Source organism: Diadema setosum, chromosome 2 (genome assembly GCF_964275005.1).
Source record: "Diadema setosum chromosome 2, eeDiaSeto1, whole genome shotgun sequence".
Lineage (NCBI taxonomy): Eukaryota > Metazoa > Echinodermata > Echinoidea > Diadematoida > Diadematidae > Diadema > Diadema setosum.
The window spans coordinates 36296990-36322311 of record NC_092686.1 but is presented as its reverse complement, the minus strand read 5'-3'; the positions used below and the strand labels follow the sequence as shown (position 1 = coordinate 36322311).

Genomic DNA, 25322 nt, shown 5'->3' with positions numbered 1-25322 from the left:
CAAAAATTCTCGGATCACTAACAAAATTTAATCATCTGTTACTTGTATCATTCTAAACCTTTCCTGCAAGTTTCATCCAAATCCGTTAACTACTTTTTGAGTTATTTTGCCCACGGGCAAAGTACCTAACTAACAAACAAACAAACAAACAAACAAACCAATGGTAACGAATACATAACCTCCTCCCTTGGCGGAGGTAATGATGGCAGCTCTACTGATGATGACTCTCTCCTTGCTTCTCTTGCCAGGGACATCGATCTGTTTTCATGATCAGGGGACAAACCTTGGAAGATATGTGCAAGAGAGCGAAGCCACAAAGTTGGGGGGGGGGGGATCTAAGAGGATATTCCCTTTCCACACAAGAAAACACTTTAACCCGCCGAGGACGAGTTACGAGTATACTTGGGCAGAGGTCTATGGGAAATGCGTGTTGTAGCAAAATCAGTCCGTCATCAAAGGGTTAAGACCTGAACTTAAGCACTCTGGTGCCCCTTTTGGCGAAATGTTTGGACATTTTGCAGAAAAAAAGAGAAAAGTGTCCACATCTTAGGCTTAGGATTTTTTTTTTCTTTTTTTCTTTTTTTTTTTTTTGGGGGGGGGGGGGAGAGGAGGGGGAAGGTGGGCAAATGAAATGTTTGCCCCAAACATTTTAATCCCCCCCCCCCATTAATGCCCCTGTCTCTTGCAGTCACTTGTAACAGCAAGAGGGCCCTTGAAAAGACTAACTAGACTAACTTCTTTCCATCAACGTGTATTCCACTGACAGATATGGTATGCACTGTATACCTGCGGAGGCACTGCTTCCAAACGTCTCCACCAACCACATCCAGGATAACATTAGCCCCGTCCCCACCGGTTAGCTCCTTGGTCCGATCCCTGATGCTCTCCGATGTGTAGTCGATGCAGTCTACCGCCCCCTTGGATCGAACGAGGTCACACTTCTCCTGTCCCCCAGCTGCTCCAATCACCTGCATTTTATCCACAACACAATGTGTGGCACAGGGTATTAGTCATACTGGCGCTAGTGTCTTCGGACACATGTCTTTCGAAGGGACTAAACCAACTCTCACAAGGCATTCAAACCTGATGCATACTATTTCCACAACCGAAGTAACCCTATGACCCTTAAGCATGCCCAACCTTGCAACAACTAATGCATGCAACATGCATTCCCATAGATTTAGGCAAAAAAAACAAACAAACAAACAAACAACCCAAAACAACCAAACAATTGTATGCAAAATACTTGTTGGTTAGGGTGAAGCATGGACATTTTTCAATACATTATGAGACTGACTTATTAGTTTACTAATCTATTCAAATTTATAATTCCCACTGTAAGTAGGCTTTCTAACACTACCACAGATGTCCCCTGATACCTTGCAGCAGCATCTAATGGATATGAAACAGATTTGCATTACAGAATTAGACTTTTCAGAGTAACAGAGATGTACAGTTTAGGACAGAATAGTTGAGCCAGGAACATATTGATAATTGGAATACATCAATTCAACTGGGCCACTTCAGGTGAGTCATGTTCCTAGATACAGGATGTATAAGTACAGTTAGGGATCCAGGCAGGGGTGCACTGGGCACGCGCCCCCCTCCCCTTTATTTTTTGTTAAAAGAAAAAAAGAAAAGAAAAAATGGGGGTGGAGTGCGTGCGCCCCCTTTAATTTTGTAAAGGCACCCCCCCCCCCCCCTTTACGGAATTCCTGGATCCGCCCCACGTAATATGCTGGTACTATTGAAATTGTCCTCCTTTTGAGCTGAAGAGCTATCATGGAAACCTGTGACAGTCAATTCCTTCACTGTATGTGAGGTGTCAAATGCTATTAATTGGTAAGTCAGTGGAGCTTCAGACATAAAACCTGGAACAAGATTTGCTGTTGTCGTGGAAACTCAATTTTCATGGAAGTATGCTGAAATGTCAGTACTTGCTTAAAAGGCAGCTTGGCCTATTACAAAGGCAGCTAAAAAATTAAATTCATTTCACTGCATCTTGCTATCTAAATAGGGTATAGTACTCTATACTTGACTGCACTGGGACTTGGTAAGAGCAAATTTTACTCACTAATCACAGTGCATGATTAAAAGATGAAAAATTCTATGACATTCACAGACAGTGTTTATTCAAATATTGCCCAATCCACAGCAAAACCTGATTAGTTACTATTCTCATTAAGTGGAGACTACTGTACATGTATTCAAAAATACTTCCCAGATATCTAATTCTATCATACCTAAAGTATGCAATCAAAAATGCAAATTGGGAACATAAATTTCCTCTCCTTGACAATTATTTTCATGATACTAAATTAAACGGTATATAACATGCTGCCATTTTATTTTTATTTTTTTTTCGTGGGGAGGGGGGGAGAAAGGGGAGGGAGGAAATCACTCAATGATTCCACATGCGGATTACAGAGGTTTCAGATTTCTGTCGCCACTGAATGATGATGATGATGATGACTATTTGTCTTGTATGCGCAATGTCTTATTCATATCATAACTCAAACAGGTGTTCCTAACCACCACATGATGTAAGTAAAGCCACCTTGTCATCCATTTTTTTTTTTAACCCATTGTGGACAGGAACCTTGGGGCTGTTTCACCAAGCTATAAAATCAATCCTAAGTTCAAGTCAACTGATTTTAGCAACAATTCTGAGATCAAGTGACCCACATCTCTTCAAGTTTGTCTCTTTATGTGGGTCTCTCTTTCCAAATAATACAATTATTTTGAACAAATAGTTTTACATATATATGTTTACATATTGTTGTAATACATTGTTTGTTTCCCTTGAAATTATATCGAAATAAAAAATGTGATATTGGAAATAAAATTTGATTTGAAATTGAATTTGAATTTAATAATCCTCAGAAGTTACACGTAGGAACCGTTTCACTATAAAGTCATTTGGGAATGATATCTTGCTTCCACGTCCTTGCCACATCCTAGAATACATCTTGAATGCCTATGTATCCTTCCCAACTAGATCAGATCTGAATCAGTAACAACTTTGGGTTCGTTGTTCGGTTCCAAATAGTTCCTATGATAGTGAAACAAGACCGAAATGTACCAAATTCTGAAAATTGTAATGTCTTGGGAGCATTCCGTTTGAATGGAATCCTATGATTGATGTGGGAAAATACACGTATGTGCAAGATTTCCTTCACTTCTACTTGGCATATGAAACAAATTACAGAGGAATCTTGAAACCAGAAGAGGCCTTGTGGGAACACATAAATGTCAATTGAGTCAAAATCATTCTGAAATGCTTTCAATCTGCAAAAGTTTTGTGGAAATGAATCTCCCTTCCTTGCTGAAAGGAGCATGAAGCATGTAAAAAAAAAGTGAGAGATGTCAAATAAAAGTACTCAAATACCAGCGGTGCATTAGTAAATGTCTTACTGAAAACATTTTGCCAGGGGTCATCATCTAACTGTTACATATGGATGAATAATAGTCAGTGGTAGGCAACAAATCCCCAAATAGACTAAAAACGTGTAAAGAAAATTCTGATTTGTTGTCAATTCAAATTCAAATTCAAATAAAAAATCTTTAAATGCTTCCATGCTGAGAGATCACTTTCATTACATTCGGCTGCTACAGAATGGAATCTCCCCTTCATCTTCTTCCTGCCTTACCCCTCTAAACTCTTAAAACAGTCACATCGGGTCTATGGCATACTTTTGTGAGCAGTAATGCTTTAGTAATGCTTTGCTCACGCAGGATGACAATGGGTTACTTTCATATTCAATGGTACTTAATGAGCTGGCTCAGTCAGAAGCGTGCCCGCCTACAAACAATAGGTGTCTGATTCAATTCACAGCAAAACCATCTGGGTTGATGTAGTCTCCTAGCTTACTGTCCAGGGGTGGTATTTTGAAAATCTTCTAAAGTTTCTTCCAAAGTTTCTTGCTCAGTCAGAAAGTTAGGAAGTGCCTAGGAAAGACAAAATTGGTATTCTGAAATTTCTTCCAAGGAACTTCTTAATGTAAATTAGGCCATCCTTATCCCAGCCCACTGTTCTTTCTTAAGCCAATACGAAATGCCATATTACAAGGAACCAACCACATATTGTTATGACGTAGGGTTTTTACACGTGTGCGCGGCATGTCCCATTCTTCATGCACATTTTGCGCATACAAAGCAGGGGTGGATCCAGGAATTCTGTAAAGGGGGGTGCAAGTAATATTTCTGGTGCCACTTCCAGGTTTCATTTCATTTTTTTTTCTTTTTATTTCTTTTGCTTTTAACGATAAATACAGGGGAGGGGGGGGGGGCGTGCACCCCTTGAGCCCCCCTCTGGATCCGCCACTGCAAAGTACATATTGCACACAGTGAATGACAAGCACCTATCACAATGTTTTGCAGCTTGCTATATCTGAACAACGTCTTAGGACAGGGGTGGGGTTTTCCTAACAATCTTCCTAAAATTCTTTCCAAAGTCCATTTCAGAATACCAACTTCTTCCTAAGTCAGGAATCTGCATATCTTCCTAGGATTCATCCTCATTTACATATTTTCCTAGGTTTCTTCCTAAGTTTAGGAAAAAATAGGAAGGAACTTAGGAAGAAACTTAAGAAGATTTTTCAGAATACCACTGAGGAAAAAATCCTGAATTAAGAAAAAAATTCTTCCTAGGAAGGATTTCAGAATACCGCCCAAGGACTCTCTCCAAGGGATAGAAGAGGAAATGGAGGTTCTCATGTTTGACAGAGGCACAATTTATGCAGTCTAAAACCTCACTTGGATGAAGGAAAAGGCAATGGAGGCAGACAAGGAGAAAGAGACAGAGAAGAAGGAGTTGGAGGAAGAACAAGAAAAGGAGTAGGAGAAAAAAGAGAAGAAGTAGAAAAAAGAAGAAGTGAAATGACAATAGGAGAACAAAAGAAAAGGAGGGATAGGACAAAGAAGAAAAGAAGTAGAAAAGAAGGAAGAAGAAGTGAAATGAGGGGAATAAGAGAATGAAGGAAGAGGAGAGAGGAAAGGAGGAAGAAAAGGAGGAATAGTAGAAGAAAAAAAGGAAAAAGAAGAAGAAAAGAACGAGAGAATTAAATATCCACCTTTGCACCGAGAGCATTCGTGCCGAGCTCGACAGCAGCCAGTCCCACGCCCCCTGCAGCAGCCGTCACCAGCAAACTCTCACTGTGGACCATAGAGGCAAAGAACAAATAGAGAAACAAAATACACAAAGGAGTGAGCTCCTAGGTCAGATGGAAAGGACATTTTGAGAATCGTTGTCAGTTTTCCACAAGAACAGTGAATCAGTTTCAAATCTAGTGGATGTCGGGTATACTGTGATTGAGCTACATACAGTGTATACATGTACAAATGTATGTGTACAGGGATGCCAACCTTGTAAAGAGCATTGCTGTATGATAACTGCCTTTTTTTTTAGGAGGGGGGGGGGGGGAGAGAGAACAGTATTTTTACTTTTCCTGCAATCGACATGACTAATTGTGTAGTATACAATTTGGAAAAAGACAGAATTTTCCATGAAACCTGATTTCTTTTTAAATAAAAGAGAAAAAAAAAAACCCTGCAAAACAGTAACAGTTTAATAGCATCTCATTGTGTAGCATTTTCATAATATTACAATGTCTCTTCACCCATTGAGGACGAGTCCCGAGTTTACTCGGTCAGGGGTCTATTGGAAATGCGTGTTGTAGCAAAATCAGTCCATCCTCAATGGTTAAAGATGACTACGGTATATGCTGAATATTTCACAAGGTTTTTATTTTGCGAATTTTGCAAGTCAGGTGCTATTTGCAAAATCAAAAACACATGAAAATATTGACTCCAATCCCGATGTGGATGTGATGTACACGAGTGCATTTCTCTGTTCGGTACAGAACTCTATGATAGCGCATTTTACCACTCGCGAAATCATTGGGAATTCCCAATTCACGAAAAGTTAGACTCGCGAAATACATGGCGTATACAGTACATGTACCTTCCTCAATTCAATGTTAATCATTTCCAATCTTCACAATAAGAGATAAAATTCAGAGCATATTGGCTCCAGAGATATCATTCTTCATTCAATGAAAGTGGCACATTCAACAATAACAAAAACAAAAACACATGAAAATTGTATTTTCTTTTTCGCAGATTCTCTAACTAGTAGTGTGTTGGATTAGCACACAGATTTGTAATCATGGCTACATCAAAGATACTGATTAAGTTGGCCTCAATCAATAGATATGTTGCAATTTGTGAATCAATTAGAGTAAATTGGTGTAAACTGGAGCAAATCATGCATGATTGGTCACAGTCTTGGAGTGAACTCCAGTTTATCTCAGACAGCAATGAGAACACACAATTTTTGACACAACTCCCCAGGGGTCACGTTATAGCATTTCACCAGCTGCAATCCCAAAACACCACAAATTCACAATTCCTGAATTCTAGATCACTTTCTCCTCATGGGAGAAGGAAACATGTGAATGATGGAAGAGCACGCACAGCAAATCTAAAACAGAAAAATAATAGTAATAAACAAATTAGAACGATAAATGATTCACAACAAAGTAATAAATGAGTCACTACTTCTTGCTGGGAAGAGGAAATTCATTTTGTCAAACTTCCACTAAAGAGGAGTAAAAACACGGGTACTACGAGGTATCACAGTGCCATAGCCACTGATTTCTGTTTTTTAATACTTGATGTGAACACTGCACTTTTCACACGGCAGTTGGCTCAAGTTCAAACTCACATCAAAATGACTTTTTTGATAGACATTAGTTTTTAAATTCATCTCCTCCTTCAATGACTAAGGGTGCGTTTATCAACTCCTTTTCTCGGCAGAAACAGGTTTTCCAAACAGCTTTCTAGGAATTTTTACGAGTTGATAAACGCAAAGCTGTTTTGAAAGCCCTTTCGGAAAGCCTTTTCGAAAGGGTGCGTTTATCAACTCTCCTTTTCTCGGCAGAAACAGGTTTTCCAAACAGCTTTCAAGGAATTTTTACGAGTTGATAAATGCAAAGCTGTTTTGAAAGCCCTTTCAGAAAGCCTTTTCGAAAGGGTGTGTTTATCAACTCTCCTTTCTCGGCAGAAACAGGTTTTCCAAACAGCTTTCAAGGAATTTTTACGAGTTGATAAACGCAAAGCTGTTTTGAAAGCCCTTTCAGAAAGCCTTTTCGAAAGCCGCAAATTTGTGGCTTTCCAAACAGGTTTCCTAAACAGGTTTTCAGAAACCTGTTTGTAAAAGCCTTTTGAAGTTGATAAAAGCAAAGCTGTTTTGAAACGGCTTTGTAGGTCGCCCTACTGCGGTTACGCAACCATGCGTTTCCGGTTTCTGAAAAGACGCGCGCCACATAAAGTGCACACAAGTACGTGTACACACGTGTATACATACAGCTGTGCGTAATGCACGCACATGCTAGGAACAGGGAGGTGTACCTCTCACCAAGGAGGCTTGAGAAATGGAGTAACAACAGTCTCATTCCCTTTGATCCCATGTCTTATGCCGCCACTCAGAAACATTTGAAGTATGTGCTCAACTGGAGCTGCCTCACAGATAGGAAGACAATTGATTCATGTGGCATTGCATCATGACTCGTCACTCACAAAGGAAGATATGTCTTTATGATGGTAATTGCTTTTCACCGTCCCTTCTTAGAAAACAAGCGGCACATTAATAGTACAGGGCTTTGGAAAGGGCTTTGGAAAGGGCTTTCGAAAGCCGTTTAAACAGGGGAAAGTTGATAAATGCAGCCTAAGACAACAAAATATGAAATATAAGAGAGAAAATGAAAATCACTACTCAAAAAGAAGAAAATCTCAAAATAACATGTTTCTACAGATGGAAATAGTGACATCTTCTTGTTTCTCCAACTGAGTGCTGATGGCATTTATTCATTATGCGTCCGAGGGTGTTGTGGATGTTAAGAACTTTGGGACAGGAAGGATCACTGTTCAATATTGAAAATTATCATGTGAGAGGGAAAACTATACTTCATTTGAAAATCAATCTTGACGAGTTTCAAAATGGTAACACCTGATTTTCTCTTTGATTACCCAGAACACACACACACACACATTTGGGCCCTATTCTATTTACAGTGACATTAAGGTTCTAGCTTTTCGTTGACATGAAGGCAAATAAGCTCAGGTCCAATACAGTGTACATTTTAAATTGAACATTAATAATTGTGCATACTCTAAAGTGAACATTATTCAGATTACATTTCTACTTTTGTGGAGGCCTCAAAATCTCCTAGAGTCAAGACTTAATAATGCTCGAGGAAAAAACAAACAAACAAAACACCAGTAAACTTGAACTTTACGTAAAGAGGTCAATAACACTGTTGTCATTTCTATTCAATAGAGCCTCATTGACATCTGGCCAAAATGGAATAATGACTGGACAGTGCATAACTAATATATAAAGCAAACATACTATGCCAGAATAATGAAAACCTTCCTTCTCTTTAATCATCTCTCACAAAGTTACTCTTATTCGACTCTTCTCTCCATGTCACTGTATCACCCTCTCTTATGGCCCTATATGACCATCCTTTAACCCGTTGAGGAAGAGTCCCAAGTACAGTTGAACCTCTCGTATCCGGACAAGTCGGGACCGGGGCTCATCCGGATAAGGGATTTGGCTGGATACGTGAGACTCAATGCTTTATACGATGTACATGTACATTATACATACACATGTACTGATGTAGCCCATTATAGTACCACATGTAGTAATGTGTATACTGCAACCTTTTCATTGTTACACTCAGTAACAGACCCCAAAATAGAGGTGTATGTTAATGTTGGAAGTAATATGTAATTCATGTATGTCTGTGTAGGAGTTAAAGAGTTGGGAATCCCCCTTTCCTCCCGTAATTATAAAAAAAAAAAAAAAAAAATCACGGCGAGATTGCATCCGTATAATAGAGAGATCCGGATAAAGGGAGGCCGGATAATTAGAGAGGTTCAACTGTATACTCAGGCAGGTGTCTATGGGATGTGTGTGATGTAGCAAAATCAGTCCGTCCTCAACGGGTTAACAGACCTTCTCCATTTCCCCCTCTCTGTGATTATCTCTCTCCTCCCTTTTCCTGCCCCACTCCTGTCGCTAAATTCCAACCTTCTCTCCCTTTCAATCCTCATTGATAACATCTACCCTTTATATCTACCTTTATCTATTCCTTTACCCTCCCCATCCATATCACCAAATTCCCTTCCCCTCCTCCCCTTTAAACCTCTGAATCTTCTGAATCCCTATGCCTACATACAACTCTCGTCTCCCCATGTAACTGCACTCCACTCACTCTCCATCCCCTCCTTCATTTTGACCTTTATGAACTTAAATTGGCAAATGGAATGGTTAATGCCCCTGTGTGTCAGTCTCGAACTCTCTCCAAGTAATCACCTTTAGTTCACACTGTATCAAAATGCTCTAATATCTAGCAGAGAAGAGAGCTGGATTGAATTGAAATGAACTGAATTCATTTAGAAAGATAGTGAATGTCTTGAAGAAAGAAATCAATGCTTCAATGGTAATTTGTCAATTCTTTTATCAAATTCCCCCCAAAATCAATCTTGTCTGATTTCAATTTGTAAAAAAAAAAAAGTGCATGTGCATGTCGTAATTTTTTTTCCAATGACCCTGAAGATGAGGTGTCTTGGCCGACATCCATCCGAGGTAATGAAGGAAGCTTCGAGAGTAATGGGTGAGGTGGAACGGGGCGGAAGTATGATCCAAAATCATTTCAGTTGAAATAAATCTCAAGTGCTTGTTTGAGGAGCCAAAATCTGAGAGGCTACATATAATTATGACTAATTTTTCTGAGAGGATTTGGGGTGGGGGGGGGGGGGGTAGGGGAGGGCGAGGGGGCTAAGCTCATGTTTGAAACAGTCTCACTTCAACAGCTGCATACAGCTTGCGTGCAGCGTAACAAATGGGGCGGCCGATCCTAAATCAAACTGTCATCATGGTAAGAGTGGGCCTAATAAATTACTTCCTGCCAAACGAATTACGAAAAAAAAAAAAGAAACAGAGAGAAGAACTTCCTTCTCCAGAGATGGGAAAGACATCAGATCAAATGGAATGATAGACAGAAGGGATAAAAGGAGGATATCGAAGAGGAATCTGTCCTTGGCAAAGCGTTTGTCTGTGTCCCGTGCTCCCATGTGAACAGTAATCGTTTGGCTGTTCGACCGTTGCTCTTCACACACGGGAGGTAAGCAGGGCGCCTCACAGGGTTTTCCTGGCAGAGCCCATGACAGATTAAGCCAAGGTCTTTATAAACTGGAAGGGTTTGAGGGAGTGATCACCCTATTTATGCATTTTCTTCACCAAGGAAACTGTATAATGCTTGGTTTCCAATGCAGGTTTACAGCAATGCTCACATATGAGCCCAAATCCAAGTTAGCATTCACATCATGATTTCAAGGAGAAAGTCCCATTGTGCGAGACTGTCTCTGCATCATGAGTACTAACGTGAAAGCAGGGTTAGTTACAATACAATGGTTTCACAACAAATCCTATTCTTTCATTGAGAATGCTGTTCATACAAGAGGTGTGAAAATTTGAAAATGTGCATTGTTGGATGAAAATAGATGCAATTTTACTTATTTGTCACTGCTTTGCACCCAAAATAGTCCCAATTCTATCTCCAATCACTTAACTACAGAATAAAAAAGAATAAAAAATTCAGTTACTTACCTGTTGTGTGATGAGAGACAAAAAGATTCTAATAATATATGAACCTCATTCTTCTAGTCAAAGCACCATGGTGATAAAGAGAACAATTCAACATTACTCATTTGTGCACAAAAGAATGGTGGAAAACATTGACATTCTAAAATGTTTAGAAAGCCACACAACCCACTCTATAAACTATTGTCTATTATAATCAATGGGTGGTGTACATGCTTTTCATTAGACGTTGCCAATTTGCCGCATGAAGGACAGACCACTGGCATGAGTCAGCCACGACCTCATCCCTTCCTTACCCAGCCTGAAGGGCCGCCTTTCTGGTCAGAGCCAGCCATGCCGTCCCGTAGTTACAAGGAATGGATGCCGCCTCGGGAAAACTCAGTGAACTTGGTATGCGCCAGACTTCCTGGCAGATAGAGAAAGAGAAGGAGAGAAAAAGAAAGTGAAAGTTTTTATCAGATAATGGCTCAGAAGGATGAAATTCCCCCCAGAAATTTGAGACAGGGAAACGTGATGATCTGATCCTTCTTGCAGCTGACGTCCTCTTCATCCATTTACATCAATGGCAGCGAAGTGAGAAATTTATGTCTCATATTTGCAGCAAAGTACATACAGCTGAGAAACTGAACACAAAATTTGTTCACTTGGTTTTTCCATTGTTGATTTAATTGGATTTGTATGCACTAAATTTCAATGTTTTGATGATGAAGGAATTTCTTGATGGCAATTGTCAAAATTTTGTAGGCAATGAGTGACCGCAGCGATGCTCACATACACTTTATCTTACGGTGGAAAATCCAGAACGAGAGAATTGCTGACAAAATATTTAATGGTCTAAACCTTGAGACACATACATATCTCCTAAGGCATCAGCTTTCACTCTAATTGTAAATGCTTTAAAATGACAGCTTTGCTATCATGGTGGTGGTGTTCCAGTACTAAACACATGGGTCATTTAACGCCATATGTGCATCTAAATGCTGATGAAGTAACTGCGTGATAGATATTGATCAAAAGATATTTGTGGCAAATCAAACTGTTGTCAAATTCTTCATGTGCCAAAAGCACACATGAGGATGATTCATGGACCTGCACAGGAGACCTTAGCCCTCTTCCAACACGGAAACAATCACTCAACTTTCAGAACAGGAACAAGAGGGGGGCGTGCTGCAAAATTTCGTAAGAGTGCACGATGTCAGCGTCATAATCTATTACCAAGTGCTATGTTTGACACGGCGAACCAGTGCTGATTGCCGGGATCTGATAATGTCAAACAGAGTCGCAAGAGTTTCTAGTGCCAACTAAACATGAAGACTATGACAGCTCTGCAGAAACCCGATGGGCTCTGCATGCACCTTTTTTTTTGGGGGGGGGGGGGGGAGGGGGAGGGGGAGAGAACAGAAGCGACAACATGCTAACTGATTGGTTTCCGTTTCATGTCATCTGGAACTACTAGCCAAAAACAATGGCATCCCAACAGGGAGAGAGATTCGTGGAAATTTCCTCACACTAAAAAACTAGAATTATCACTGAAGATGATTAATACCCCCTCCCCTAGTGTTGCTTTATTATTATAGTATGTGATGTCATGAGGGCAATGACGTTAATACCAAGTTTGTGCACTTGTCGAATTGGAAACAGAATAATTTTAGTTTACTGTACAATTACAGAGTTGACACTGAGTTCCACAAGGTTTGGGTAAAAAGTGTGGTTACCATGGCAATGCATTGTCTGATATAAACACAAGGGACATTTTGCATAACTACACTTAAAAACCATCATACACACCAAATTTGACCTTCATAGCTTGAATGGTTTATTTTGATACAAAAATTAGTGGTTACCATGGCAACACATTTTCCTTAAACTATCACATTGGTGTCTTGCAAAACTACACTTCTAGATCATGATGCATTATACTAAATTTGACTTTAATTGCTTGAATGATGGAAAAGTTATTCAATCTGCAAGGTTTTGGTAAAATTGTGGTTACCATGGCAACAGTTTGTGTAACAAACACAAAAATTATGCGTTCCACATCTATACCTCAGGGCCATAATGCCTACCAAATTTGGTTTCAATTGCCTGAAAAATGTGGAAGAAGTTCACTCCACAGGATTTAAAAAAAAAACATGCAAGGTTTGGGTAAAAAGTGTGGTTACCATGGCAATGCATTGTCCGATACAAATACAAAGGCATTTCACAAAACTACACTTAAAGAGCATCATACACACCAAATTTCACCTTCATAGATTAAATGGTTCAATTTGATACAAAAATGAGTGGTTACCATGGCAACACATTTTTCTTACATTGGTGTCTTGCATAACTATACCTCCCGATCATCATACATACTAAACTTGACCTTAATTGCTTGAATGATGTGGAAGTTATTCAATCCACAAGGTTTTGGTAAAATTATGGTTACCATGGCAACGCTTTATCTGACAAACACAAAAATTATGTGTTCCACATCTATGCCTCAAGGCCATAATGCCTACCAAATTTGATTTCAATTGCTTCAAAACTGTGGAAGTTGTTCACTCCACAAGATTTCAAAGAAAACATGCGGTTACCATGGCAACGCTTTGTCAAGTACAAACACAAAGAGTGTCTTGCATAACTACACGTATAGATCTTCATAGATACCAATTTTGAAATTGATTGCTTAAACACTATGGAAGTTATTCAATCCACAAGGTTTGGGTTAAATTATGGTTACCACGGCAACGCATTGTCCGACAAACACAAAAAACATGTCTTGCACATCTATACCTCAATATCATCATTTACCCTAAGTTTCATTTAAATTGCTTCAAAACTGTAGAAGGAGTTTGCGACGCAAGATTTTGCAACAGACCGACCGACCGACCGCCCGCCCAACCAACATCACGGTGATTCCTATATATCCCTTCACACTACATGTGGCGGGGGTATAAAAATGCACATTATTTTCAAAATGATATCACAGCTATCAAATTCATGGTGTAGTGACAGCTTTTTGCAGGGTATAGGAAAAACCACAAAACATTGCATTTCCATGTTGCAGTCTGTCCCATGCTATCACTGCACTCAGTAAAATGAGAAATAACACATTTTCAGAAATCAGTCAGTCTGTCTGCCAGTAAATGTACATTACTTTGCTGTGTGGAAATTTTTGCACTCAAAAAAAAAAAGAGGAAAATAATACCACATGCGTGCTTTTAGTGATACCAAGAAGATAAATCTTTCATCCACAATATGACGGACCACTAAGTTTAGTGTGAAAAATTACCTGACCGTGTAAGCAGTCTCCAAATTTACAGTACTTACTCCTTCACTGGTGATGAGTTCCTCTGCCATACATCCAGCCTTTGATGACATTGCCACCACACGGTCACCCTAGGGAGAAATGAAGCATATTTTTTCCCCTTTACTGACAAATGCACATTTAATCTTGTTGAAAACCCATCATGCCTTTTAGCACAAAAAATTACTCTTAAGAAAATAACCACTTTTACAGCATCTCATAGAAAGGATATTGGTCTTCAGGAAAAAAGTGTTACATTGACATTACATTGACATTACACTGACAAGGTGTTAAAAATGTTCACACAACAGGTGGTACTGGCCTAAGTGAGACCACACTCTGAAAATTTATCTCCTAGAACGTGCTGATGACAGTTCAGTTCATCTATGCAAATTGGTATGAACATATGCTCACAAGTAGGTCAACTTACAAACAAAATGAAAAATATGCATTCGGCAATTTTATTTGTTATATCTAAAGTAAGGGCTCTGTGATATTTGAAAAAAAAATGGAAATTCAAGGATAATGATTTTATTTTTTTAAAAAGAAGAAGAATTGTGTTTTAGAAATTTTGCTCAATCTTGGCAGGGCCCAAATTGTATTCACAGCTCCTAAAGAGAAATTAATCACTTTAACCGACTGTGGGACCCCAAATAGTCTAATGCAAAGTATTCAGGGATTTCTGAGCCTGGTAGGGAATGGGTTAGCATGCTGTTCTCCCCAGATCATGGAGCATTCAGTCTAATCATGAGCAGTGTCAGATTTTGAGATATGTATGTAGCCATGCATGAAGTTCTTTGCCCTGGAAGCCCTGCTGGACCGCTCTCAGGAAGGGTGGAGACAAACTACAGAGTTGTTTATTCTCCCCTCACTCGGAGGAGCATTTACACACGCTTTTACGACATACCCCTCAGACATCCCTTCAATCTTCAATGTATATTTCCCCACGAGTCCTTCAGGCACGTGACACGATCAAACAGATCTGATTCACAGGTTTGGTACGATCAAGGATAAATTTGTCCTTTCATCTCCCTTTTCCAAGTGCCCAGAGCATATCTATTTTTTTCTTCAATCTTCTTTTGCACAATCCAAGTGTGTTAAAATGAAAATCATGAAAGTTTCTCAGCTGCATTCAGGTCCCCCCACAAATTAGCAATCCCCCACGCAGACAAGTCTGTTAATACCAGCTGTCATCCACAGACATTATCAGTAAACACCCTTGGGAGAGTACTTTTTGAGGGAGTTTCAGGGAGTTTGGGGAGTTTTGGTGGACGAAACAGCATACAGATTTATAAAAAAAAAAAAAAAATTCTCATTACAACTTTCCTGGATGGTTACCCCTGGAGCAAGCTGACACTGAAAACGACATTTGATCCGAGTAATCACAGCTCACAATTTCTCGGGAATACCATCACTGCAACTAGTCCCCTGTGATTCAAACCACGCTATGAAGAGCTGATTCATATCTCCCTTGAAGTGCAGTAGAAGAGTTTTACAAGTTCTGCTCGTATTTCTGTTTTTCATAAATGTATCCGAATGCAAACTCTGCAGGGCATTTCCAAAAATCATCCTTGACGTATTTCAAACTTTAATGTCATATCTTGGTGAAGATCTGGATTTTGATGCACTTCAGGATCATCAATGACAGCGTTATGGTAGCATCCATCTATGTGACTCTTGACACGAACTGGAGTTCATTTTTTGCACTAAGGACAACTGTATGTCTGTGTCTTTGTGCATGTTTGTCTTCATAATTAAAGGTTGCTGACATATTTCCTTAATTTCTGCACTGGACAGGAAGAGTAGCAACTATTTTTGCACCTGGAACAATTCTTGTCATCCTCTGAAGCGACACTCGAATGATGGATCATTCCTTACTGTACTACATTTTCGACAGCAACACTGCGAGGACCATTGTGAACACCCTCCTGTCCTGTATTAGTGAGTATTGGCATGGTGGATCAAGTCATCAAACTTTACTAGTTGTTGTGTGTGTTGTTGTTTTGTTTTCTTTGTTTGTTTGTTTGTTTTTACCATCTTGTGCATAAGCAAATGATAGCCAATAAAGGGGTCCCTGCTAAGAAGAGTTCAAAATTATTCTGATCATTTGATTCACTGCTGTTCAGAAAGATTATATCATAACATTTGTTCTTTTCTTTTTTTTTAATTTGTGTGTGTGTATGTGTGTTTGTGATTTTTATAATGTTCAGGTTAAGGCAGCAGCATTGTTTGAGTCTAATTTATGATTTGCATGTCTGTAGATAGACTTTCCATGTGATATTTCAATGTATTCTGGTGTATACCATTCAGATTCCTCTATAACATTCAACAAATCGAGTCCTGAGAATTGTTTCTACATAAATCATAATTTTGTCATTGAACTGGCGTCTCTGAATTTCACTGTATATTTCATTTTAGAGTGATTAGACAGGTAAATTCATTCAAGCTCAGTATAACCATAAAGAAATTTGAAAAATGCATATCAATTCTACAATAAAGTTCTTTTTTTTTTTAATAGAAGAGGTGCATAGGCTTCAATTCAATTTTCATTTTTCCATGTGATGCTTCCAACTATAAGTATTACACCTTACTCAATCAAGCAATGAGTTGAAGACAGTTTATCATCAAACTATGTAACAAGAATTTACAAAAGATGATGGAGAATATCAGCCATTTGAAGCTTTTAACAGCTTGTATCAATAACCTCTCATTTGAAGTTATCTCCTGAAGATGAAAAAAAAAACCAAGCAAAAACAAAAACAAACATTAAACTGCAAGATTTCAGACTAAATATTTTTCAGGGCTTGAAACAAAGGGTTTGTTTGTATATAAAAAAGTGAAAAATTCACCTTGGCAACCGTCTCAACTCCCTCACCAACTTCCATGACCACGCCCGAGCACTCAGACCCAGGGGAGAAAGGGAGGGGCGGCTTCTCCTGATACTGGCCGATCACCATGAGGAGGTCACCAAAGTTGACCCCGACACTGTGGACAGCAATTTTCACCTTTGACAGGAAGACAAAAAACAAAACACAAAAACAAAAAAGTGACTGGTCATCGCTCATATCAAAGCTTGGCAACACGAATACTACTACCACACCTGCCATTTCAGGGGTCGCACTTAACTTTTTTTTTAACTAGCCAGGCGAACTACTTAGAATCAATTTTGACACTGAAGCAATATTTTGGCTAGCCAGACAGACTAGTAACTTCAGAATTTTACGATTTTTACCTAGTCCAATGTGATTTTGGGTGGCCAATGGCCAGCGGACCATCGCCAATTTCAAACCCTGCATTTACTCTCACTGAGGCAACTAGAAAAGCACTCGCTGAGCGCAGACCTCCGCCAAACAGCTCATTTCAACCCAAATACCCATGCTGAAAACTGGCTAAATTTCCCAATATATAGAAGCCTTTTGTTTACGTCACACAGCTTCCTGCATGCTGCGCAGCACCTTGAGTAGAGCATGCGCTTTAGTGCGCATGAGCAAACCTCAAATAAGCGCTGCTTGAACTCTAAAGTTCATTGACCTTATATGCCAAAAGCTCAAAAATCCTTCAAAACTATATTAAAAATTCTCAGTTCACTACCAAAACTTAATCATATGTTCCTTGTGTCATTACTGACTTTTCCTGCAAGTTTCAATCAAATCCATTCACAATTTTTCGAGTTACTTTGCAAACAGACAAACCAACGCTGATGATCACTTAAACTCCTTCCTTGACAGAGGTATTAAGAAAAAAACAACAACAGCAAACAGAACAACAAATGTCACTTTCAGGAAGACTTTGGTTGAGCTCTAAAGGTTAATTCATGCCAATGACTGGCAATCTACATGTATGTGCATATATCTTGACATATTATATATTTAAATGGTCATTACATACAAACAGACACATTAAAAAGAATCATCATGGACAGTAATCTTATTAAAACAAAAGAGGCTATGAAATACAGGCTAGTGCTAATTTTTGTCCTTTTTTTAAGTTTGGTATACCAATCGCCACTTGCAAAGACATGTAAGTAGGGTCTGGGTTTTAAACAGCTTTATCTGGTCACTACATCCCAATGCAACTGAGGTTCTATACATAATCATAACACATTCTATTAAATGCTAATGATCATGGCTAAATACATTATACATTTTGCACAGGTTTTATTTTTCACAAATTTCATGAGTTCACTGCCATGATCTCTCGTGAGATTTAAAAAAAGCTACCCCAAGGTGAGGAATCACTAGTTTAGATTCTTATTTATGCATTATTCATCACTAATTTATCGATACTTGTTGCTAATTCAGATGCTGTAGTTCTCAATCATCAGGTCAGCCAGCTCCAAACTTGCCTTGCAAGTCCCATTCCTGAAACATACATGTATGTCATACTCTGTGTTAAACGGTGTTGTGTAACATAAACAGTGTTGTGTAACACCATTTTGTGTTCTTTTACAATTACACACTGCCATCATGACAGCTAAATTTTAGCAGTCCCTGATAATGATCGGAACACCAATTCAGCCAAATCATGGTTGTTGGGTTTTTTTTAACTGTAATGACTATAATAACGATACTTTTTCATAATTTTTTAAATACATGAGATTACACTTGTGAATAATATTTTAGAACAAGATCATTTCAATCCAGACACACGTCCCATGTTAACTTTGGAATAAAGTGTCATTATTCATATAAATATTACAGCCACATTGGTTTTTGGATTGAACAGATCAACTCAAAATCCTGAGATTAGCAGCAGACCCATGACTAAAGGTTGTTAATCCACTCAAGCTGAAATGGCTCAAATAAATAACATCATGACCTAATCACATCTGTTGATAGATAGCTTTAATCGTTGCCTTCAAACATCTCTCTATATGCAACAGTATAAAGTATGTGTGGCTTACTCTGTGATGTGAAAATTTTTGAAATTTCGCATTCCACTGAATAAGTGTGACAACAATAATGCTTAATTATCCAGGGAGATATTAAAGTATGTGCAAAAACACTCTCATTTATGAAATTATAAACAATACGAAGTCACTAACATTGGCCCAATAGGAAAATTAACCCCATGAGGACTAGCTGATTTTGCATAACACACATTTCCCACAAACACCTGCTCAAGTATACTTGAGACTAGTCTTCAGCGGGTTGAGGCCTGAAATAGTTTCTGTTTTAACAGCAACTGAAAGAAGAAGATCGATGAACAAACCTCCCCCGGCCCAAGTTCCTCCACGGATGGAAGGGTTGCCACGGAGAGTGGCTTGCCCAGTTCGGTGCACTGCGCGGCTCGGTACCAGCGTCTGGCCTGGGCGGAGGCACCGCTGACGTCATGTAGCCTGACCTGCCCCGCCATGGGCCTAGTCCTACTCAGCAGGCCCTGGGATCTGTGCCAAACGGAAACATCAGGAGATCTCAAAACATATTTCAGCACTACACATCATCATCCACAACAACAACAACAACAACAATTACAACATAAAAATAATGCTATATCCATAGGCTCTTTTATCAAGAGCAGAAATCATAGGACACATGACTCAACCTCCACGCGACAAAGATCTTCGGAACTCTTCCAATTCAACCACACTGCTTTTTACGTTGCCGCAACATTTCCCCTTCCTGTTGATGAAACATGTGATAAAGTTTTGTGTTTGGTTTCAACTGAGGTCAGCTGTAACATAGTTACCTTGAAAAGGTACTGAATAATAATGTAATATGCCATAAAATAGACTATAATTTCTAAATAGCCATATAGAATACTGCATGCTGTCACATTAAACTTCAAGGGAGGTGTCAAACTATGTTGTTTTGATTTTTAAAGATCATATCACCAGTATGAGTACAGCATTAACAAAGTGTGTTGTCTTACAGAGAATATATGTGTAAGTGCTTCATATTTATAGTAATCATACTTGATGCACATTGTCAGAAAAAAAAAATGTCAAAAAACTGCCAAAATGAGATGGAATGACTGACTTTCAATAATGTGTCACAAATTTCGGAGCAGCTTTAAATGTAGCAATTAAGAGGCAGTGAATCATGCAGTGTTAAACTGATCAAAATAAACAATGAAAAAAAAAAGATCACATATATTACACCATCTATATGGAGTTAAGTTGGCACAATATTTCTCGAATCTATTCTACACATATACATATTCATACATTAGGACAATATCCGTACTAACAAAAAAAATATATATCCACATCTTGTGGGACTTCAACAGATTAACTTTGGGAATTTTTTACTGTGGATATCACAACATTATCAAGCCACAACCCTTAAATTCCAGTGAAAAGGAAGAGAACTCTGAGCTCTGCTAATATCAATAGTGTAATGTTATTGTCATCACAATGTGAAAGATATAATCTGTCTTATTGCAAAAATTGATGAGCACTTATCTTTTTTCATAGACTTTCTTTATTTCATTTCCAATCATGAAACAGAAAGGAAGCAGTTCTAGTGTTCGGGGAAAGTTCTGCCTGATGAATTATAAAAGTGAAAGTATGGGGACTGTCATGCTTAAAGCTAAAATTTAGTACTTGGCAGGACTCAAAATTTACCTTCTTCAATACATTTGGAAGTTGCTTGCAACATATCGATAAGCTCTACCAAAAAACTTGTCAGGATGGCACAACTTGCCGTGATATTGAGCTGTTTTGTTGTATTTTGAGATTGAATGTGGGCAATAACAAAGGTCGGTATCCAAACAGCTTTTATTCCAGAAGTGCCCTCCCCATTCAGTAGTAGGTGTGCAGAATGCTGCTCATACAGCAATGACCAAATTGTGTCCAGGCAGTAGTATTGCATTGCATGCATTACAAGCTGCACATAATTCAATCTTGTGGGCTATTAGGCCAAGTAAAAAAAGAAACCAGTTTCTCGTCCTCGCGCGCATCGATTTTGGCCGCCGCATCGATTTTTTTACTACACCTGTATTTACTATTTTCAAAATGGTGCTGAAAATACCACGAAATTCATGATTCTCGTCCCAGCCCGCTCCCTGCCCGCATCGATTTTCAGTTGCCGAATCGACTTTTTTGATATTTACTATTTTTTCGGCCGCCGAAAAAAGAAATTGACAATAATATTCACCTACCAATGGTGATGTCTCATTTCTAATTACGCCTTGCGTCCTCTACTTAGCTGTAGTACAGCTGTAGCTTCTGTAGTGCGTATGTAATAACGTATGCATTTCACACTGCTCCACAAAGCAGTCGAACTGTAGTTGGATGGGCGGGCCGCGGGCGGGCCTGGGCTGTGATGTACAGCGCACTCGGTACGTCGTGAACGCGATAGCGGCAACATTTTTGCGAACAATCGCTGATATTCCACGCGTATTTCGCGCATTGTTCGTATTTTCCCCCGTTTCTCATATTTTAAGCGGATGAATTGTACTGTACAAATGCTTGCGAGGATTGTATGGAGTTTGTATACATTTTCCTGTCATTGTGACTATGTGCATGTGCGTGCAGTGTCGGAAGGTACGGTAATGCAGTGGCCGTGCCGCACCGTTTATTGGCAAAGTGTGCGTGTCTGTAGCTGTGTAGAGGCCCGTACACTCTGCTCTGTAACGTTGCATCTGACGGCGATGTATTGTTATATTTTGAAGATAAAATGAATGCGCCTTTCCAGCAAATGTAGAATCATTAAATGGGTGTATCTACAAAATAAATAACTTTTCCACGGATTCTGGTTTGTCTCGTATTTCTGCGGGATACTTTTCTTTACGATGTAAATTCACGGACACGGCCGTGAGTCGTATCATCTGTAGTGTGGTATACAATCATTCATCATCCAAATGATGAGTGATTATCAAATGTCTTTTTAGAACATGAAGAAACATCTTTAAATGTTTAATGCTATAATGCCATATCAGTATCATTTTGACATCCATCTGCAATTGTACAAGCCAGTTTCCAGTTGAATGTGCTACAATTGTACTGTGAAGAAATGCAGATACATACCAGCTGTGTGGACACAAAAAGTCACAAACACCAATGATAAATAAAGCAGTGTTTTGAATATCATGGAATTTATTTCAGTCGTACATTGTTGAAAGACATGTTTTATACCTGTTTCAATTAATAGCACAATACATCAGAATTGCAAATACACTGGTATCAGAAATGCCATTATAACACTATAGAATACCAGTTTTAAGATGGTCATTTTCCCTTGACATCTGTAGTGGAAAGAAAAAGCAAATGTATTTCTGCATGCATGAAGTTTCATTTCAAGTATGGTACATATAGTAAGGGTACTAGGTCTCGCGCAGGGACCTAATGATCGCGCATAGCGTAACTGCGTATAGCAAGCGATATTACGCGTAGGACTAAGCGCAAAATTTGCCGATACGCCCATGGAATAAACATACCTGACTTACCGCTCAACATGAGAAGGAAGCAGGTAAGAAATTTTGATTTCCAACAAATTTTCCACTAAATTTCCAATTTGTTACCTTGTACAAACCTACCTTCCCTTAAAATCTGTTCTAAGGATGTTGTAGCCTAGACGTGTCGTCTCGCTTGTCTCGTTCGTAGTCGATAGAATTCGTAATTTGTTCGATCGATCGTTTACCACGTGACGTCATCATACACAAGAACAATGTATGCTGCCAGCTACACTGAAATACTGTTAATAAATGCTGTTTTAAGTCAAATTTTAACACAACGATTATAATATTACAAAGGAATAAATATTTCAGTCTATCGAAGTTGAAGTGTGATTTCAATTTGAATTTGCTTGTGATTTCTTGCGCTAACTTGTGATATATTTGTGACAGGGGAGGGCCATAATGATACTGAAGAAAACAAATTAGATGAGAGTGTGACAAATGGGTGACGAAAATGAGAGGGTGACGAATGGGTAAGCACACACACAAACACACACACACACACACACACACACACAAAGTATATGTTCATATTTTACTTTTTTCCATTTTATATTACGTGTATATTATTGGTTAAAGTGATTAGAAATATTGTAAGAAAACTGTATAAATGAAAATCATTAACGATTATGAAAATATCAATGATAGAAATAATGATAATAAGAATAATAAAATGATGATGGTGGAAGTGATAATAATAATAATGAAAATGATAATGATGATGATTATGATGATCGATGATGGTGATGGTGATAATAGTAATAATGGTGATAATAATAATAACAATAATAATAATAATAATGACATTGATAATAACACATATAATAATAATAATAACAATAATATACACAAGTTAGGTAAGACTGCTGTTGCTTATAACAGGGACAAATTTAATATCAAGTGAAAAAATATTCTACGAAAGCCGGAGCACGTTACAGCCGCAGAGGGGCAGACACTTTCACGCATGAAACTACAGAGGGCAGCTGCGCGATCTTTACATACCCCGAGAAATTGAACGCATAAAAGAAAGTCCGACATACAAACGGCGACAGCGCACTATTCCGTCATCGTATCATCAGGAGATTCTGGGAGGTGATTTTTCTGCTTTTTCGTGATATTCATTGAGAAATTCAGGTACGATTATAGAATAACTTCTATTATGAGAGCATTTCAAATTTACGTGCGCGATATCTAGACCCCTCAACCATATATATATTTGTTTGAAAATGCACAGAGTGCAGGCAAGACATACACTTGGGACCTGGTCTCTCATAACACAGCTACCAGAGTGATATTTCATTTCATAAATTGGATATAGAAAATAGTAAAGCCCTCTCTCGTTACCTTTCTCAGAATTACCGGACGAGAAACACATATTACTTTCATTTTGACAATCCTCGAAAAAATAGTAAGATATCAAATAGTAAGGACCTCCCTCATCGCCTTGCTCAAAAAACCCGGACGAGAAACTACCGGTACTTTCTTTTTTTACTTGGCCTTAAAGGATAGCGCAATGGCCCAATATATTGCAGGGCTGCACGCTAACCCATTTTTTCTACTGGTCCAACTTGTCTGTCGGACCAGTCGGTAACTAATATTTCTATGTTTTACTGGTCCATTCCCAAAAAAGTTACTGGACTCACAGTAATTTTTACTGGTCCCGGACCATTAGACTAGTGCCAGTGTTGTATTGTATTTCTTATGGCATTCTTTCACTTATTTCTTTAAAACACATTGGTGTGCATATTACAGCAACAATTGACAGTTCTGCAGGCACACGAGATCTACGTTTTCACTTGAAGACCTTGCTTGTGTTTCTCTGTTGATGTCATGCAATACACTTAACAACAACAATAACAATAGGTTTTTTATCACAACTCCCCATGCAACTACGTGTAGCAGCCCCTTGTAATACCAACACCCAAATTTTCATGGCCAAATTCATATCCAGATACACATGTATCTATGACGATGAAGACTCTGACATTTTTTATTTATTTTTTTTTTTAAATGTGAGTCCTATGTAGTGATTCACACAGTTAATACCTTGGGCATTACGTCAAAGCTTTTGATGTCTCATCCGGGCAAAGCTGTGTTATTAGTGCCATATTGATAATGCCCTCAGAGCAAGGAAAGTATAATCAATTGCATAGCCATCATGTCCAAAAATGTGTTACAAAATTCCAAATAACACTTGAAAGAACAAAATGCTGTGATGGATTGCCACTTCATACTGAAGTTGGCATTAACATTCTGTGTCTACACGGAAGCAAACACTTTAATCATACATGTACAATGTAGATGTTTTATTTGAGCAAACATACAAATAAGACAGTTCAATCTTAAAGACTCAGCCATTGTTGGGAAGTGGTAATGGTGGCTTCGAATGAAAACAAGTGTCAAAATTTTCACTTTCACAAGTCTCCCACTGACCTGTAGACACAGAAATCTTTACTAAAGTTCCTGAGTGTTAAACACCAATGTGGGGAATTTGTGAGGTGGTATGACATCACAAACCTCATCTCATTTGAATATCCATAAACTGAATGTAGTTGCGACTATTATCAAGTTTCATGAGAACATGTGTACAACTTTTTTTAGTTAATTTTGATAGTACTTAGTACATGACTTTTATTCCTGAATTATCCTCCGTGTTTAATAGTGGGAAGATAAAATGCTACAGGTTACTATCAATGCATGTGACTAATCACACCCATAACACTGACGCTGCATTCAATTCACTCTCATGCAGCGGATACTGAGCATGGCCCAATTTGTATTCGATTATTCAACATTGAAACCACAATTGCGTAAGCTCAGAGACTGCGACCGCAAGACTGCAATACTTTTTTCTGGCAAATAACAACATTATTTCACGTTTTCTTACACATACAATGCATCCTTTTTGGAGCAAAAATTAGCACTTTTACCTTTAAAACAGAGCATAGCATGTACAATACCAAC

The 25322-nt window shown here is 38.6% G+C and overlaps 1 protein-coding gene across 1 annotated transcript in view; it reads right to left on the bottom strand.

Annotated features, from left to right (window-relative positions):
• The window catches only part of LOC140242291 (quinone oxidoreductase-like protein 2 homolog), a 23300-nt gene extending 3967 nt beyond the window's left edge, over window positions 1–19333 (bottom strand). The window contains exons 1-6 of the mRNA XM_072322037.1: window positions 19173–19333; window positions 16811–16966; window positions 13985–14053; window positions 10969–11078; window positions 5073–5154; window positions 787–968 (exon numbers count right to left, since the gene is read on the bottom strand). Coding sequence (XP_072178138.1) covers window positions 787–968; window positions 5073–5154; window positions 10969–11078; window positions 13985–14053; window positions 16811–16966; window positions 19173–19316 — 743 coding nt within the window. The 5' untranslated portion in view covers window positions 19317–19333. The remainder of the gene's footprint in view (window positions 1–786; window positions 969–5072; window positions 5155–10968; window positions 11079–13984; window positions 14054–16810; window positions 16967–19172) is intronic.
• Between the last annotated feature and the right edge of the window lie 5989 nt (window positions 19334–25322).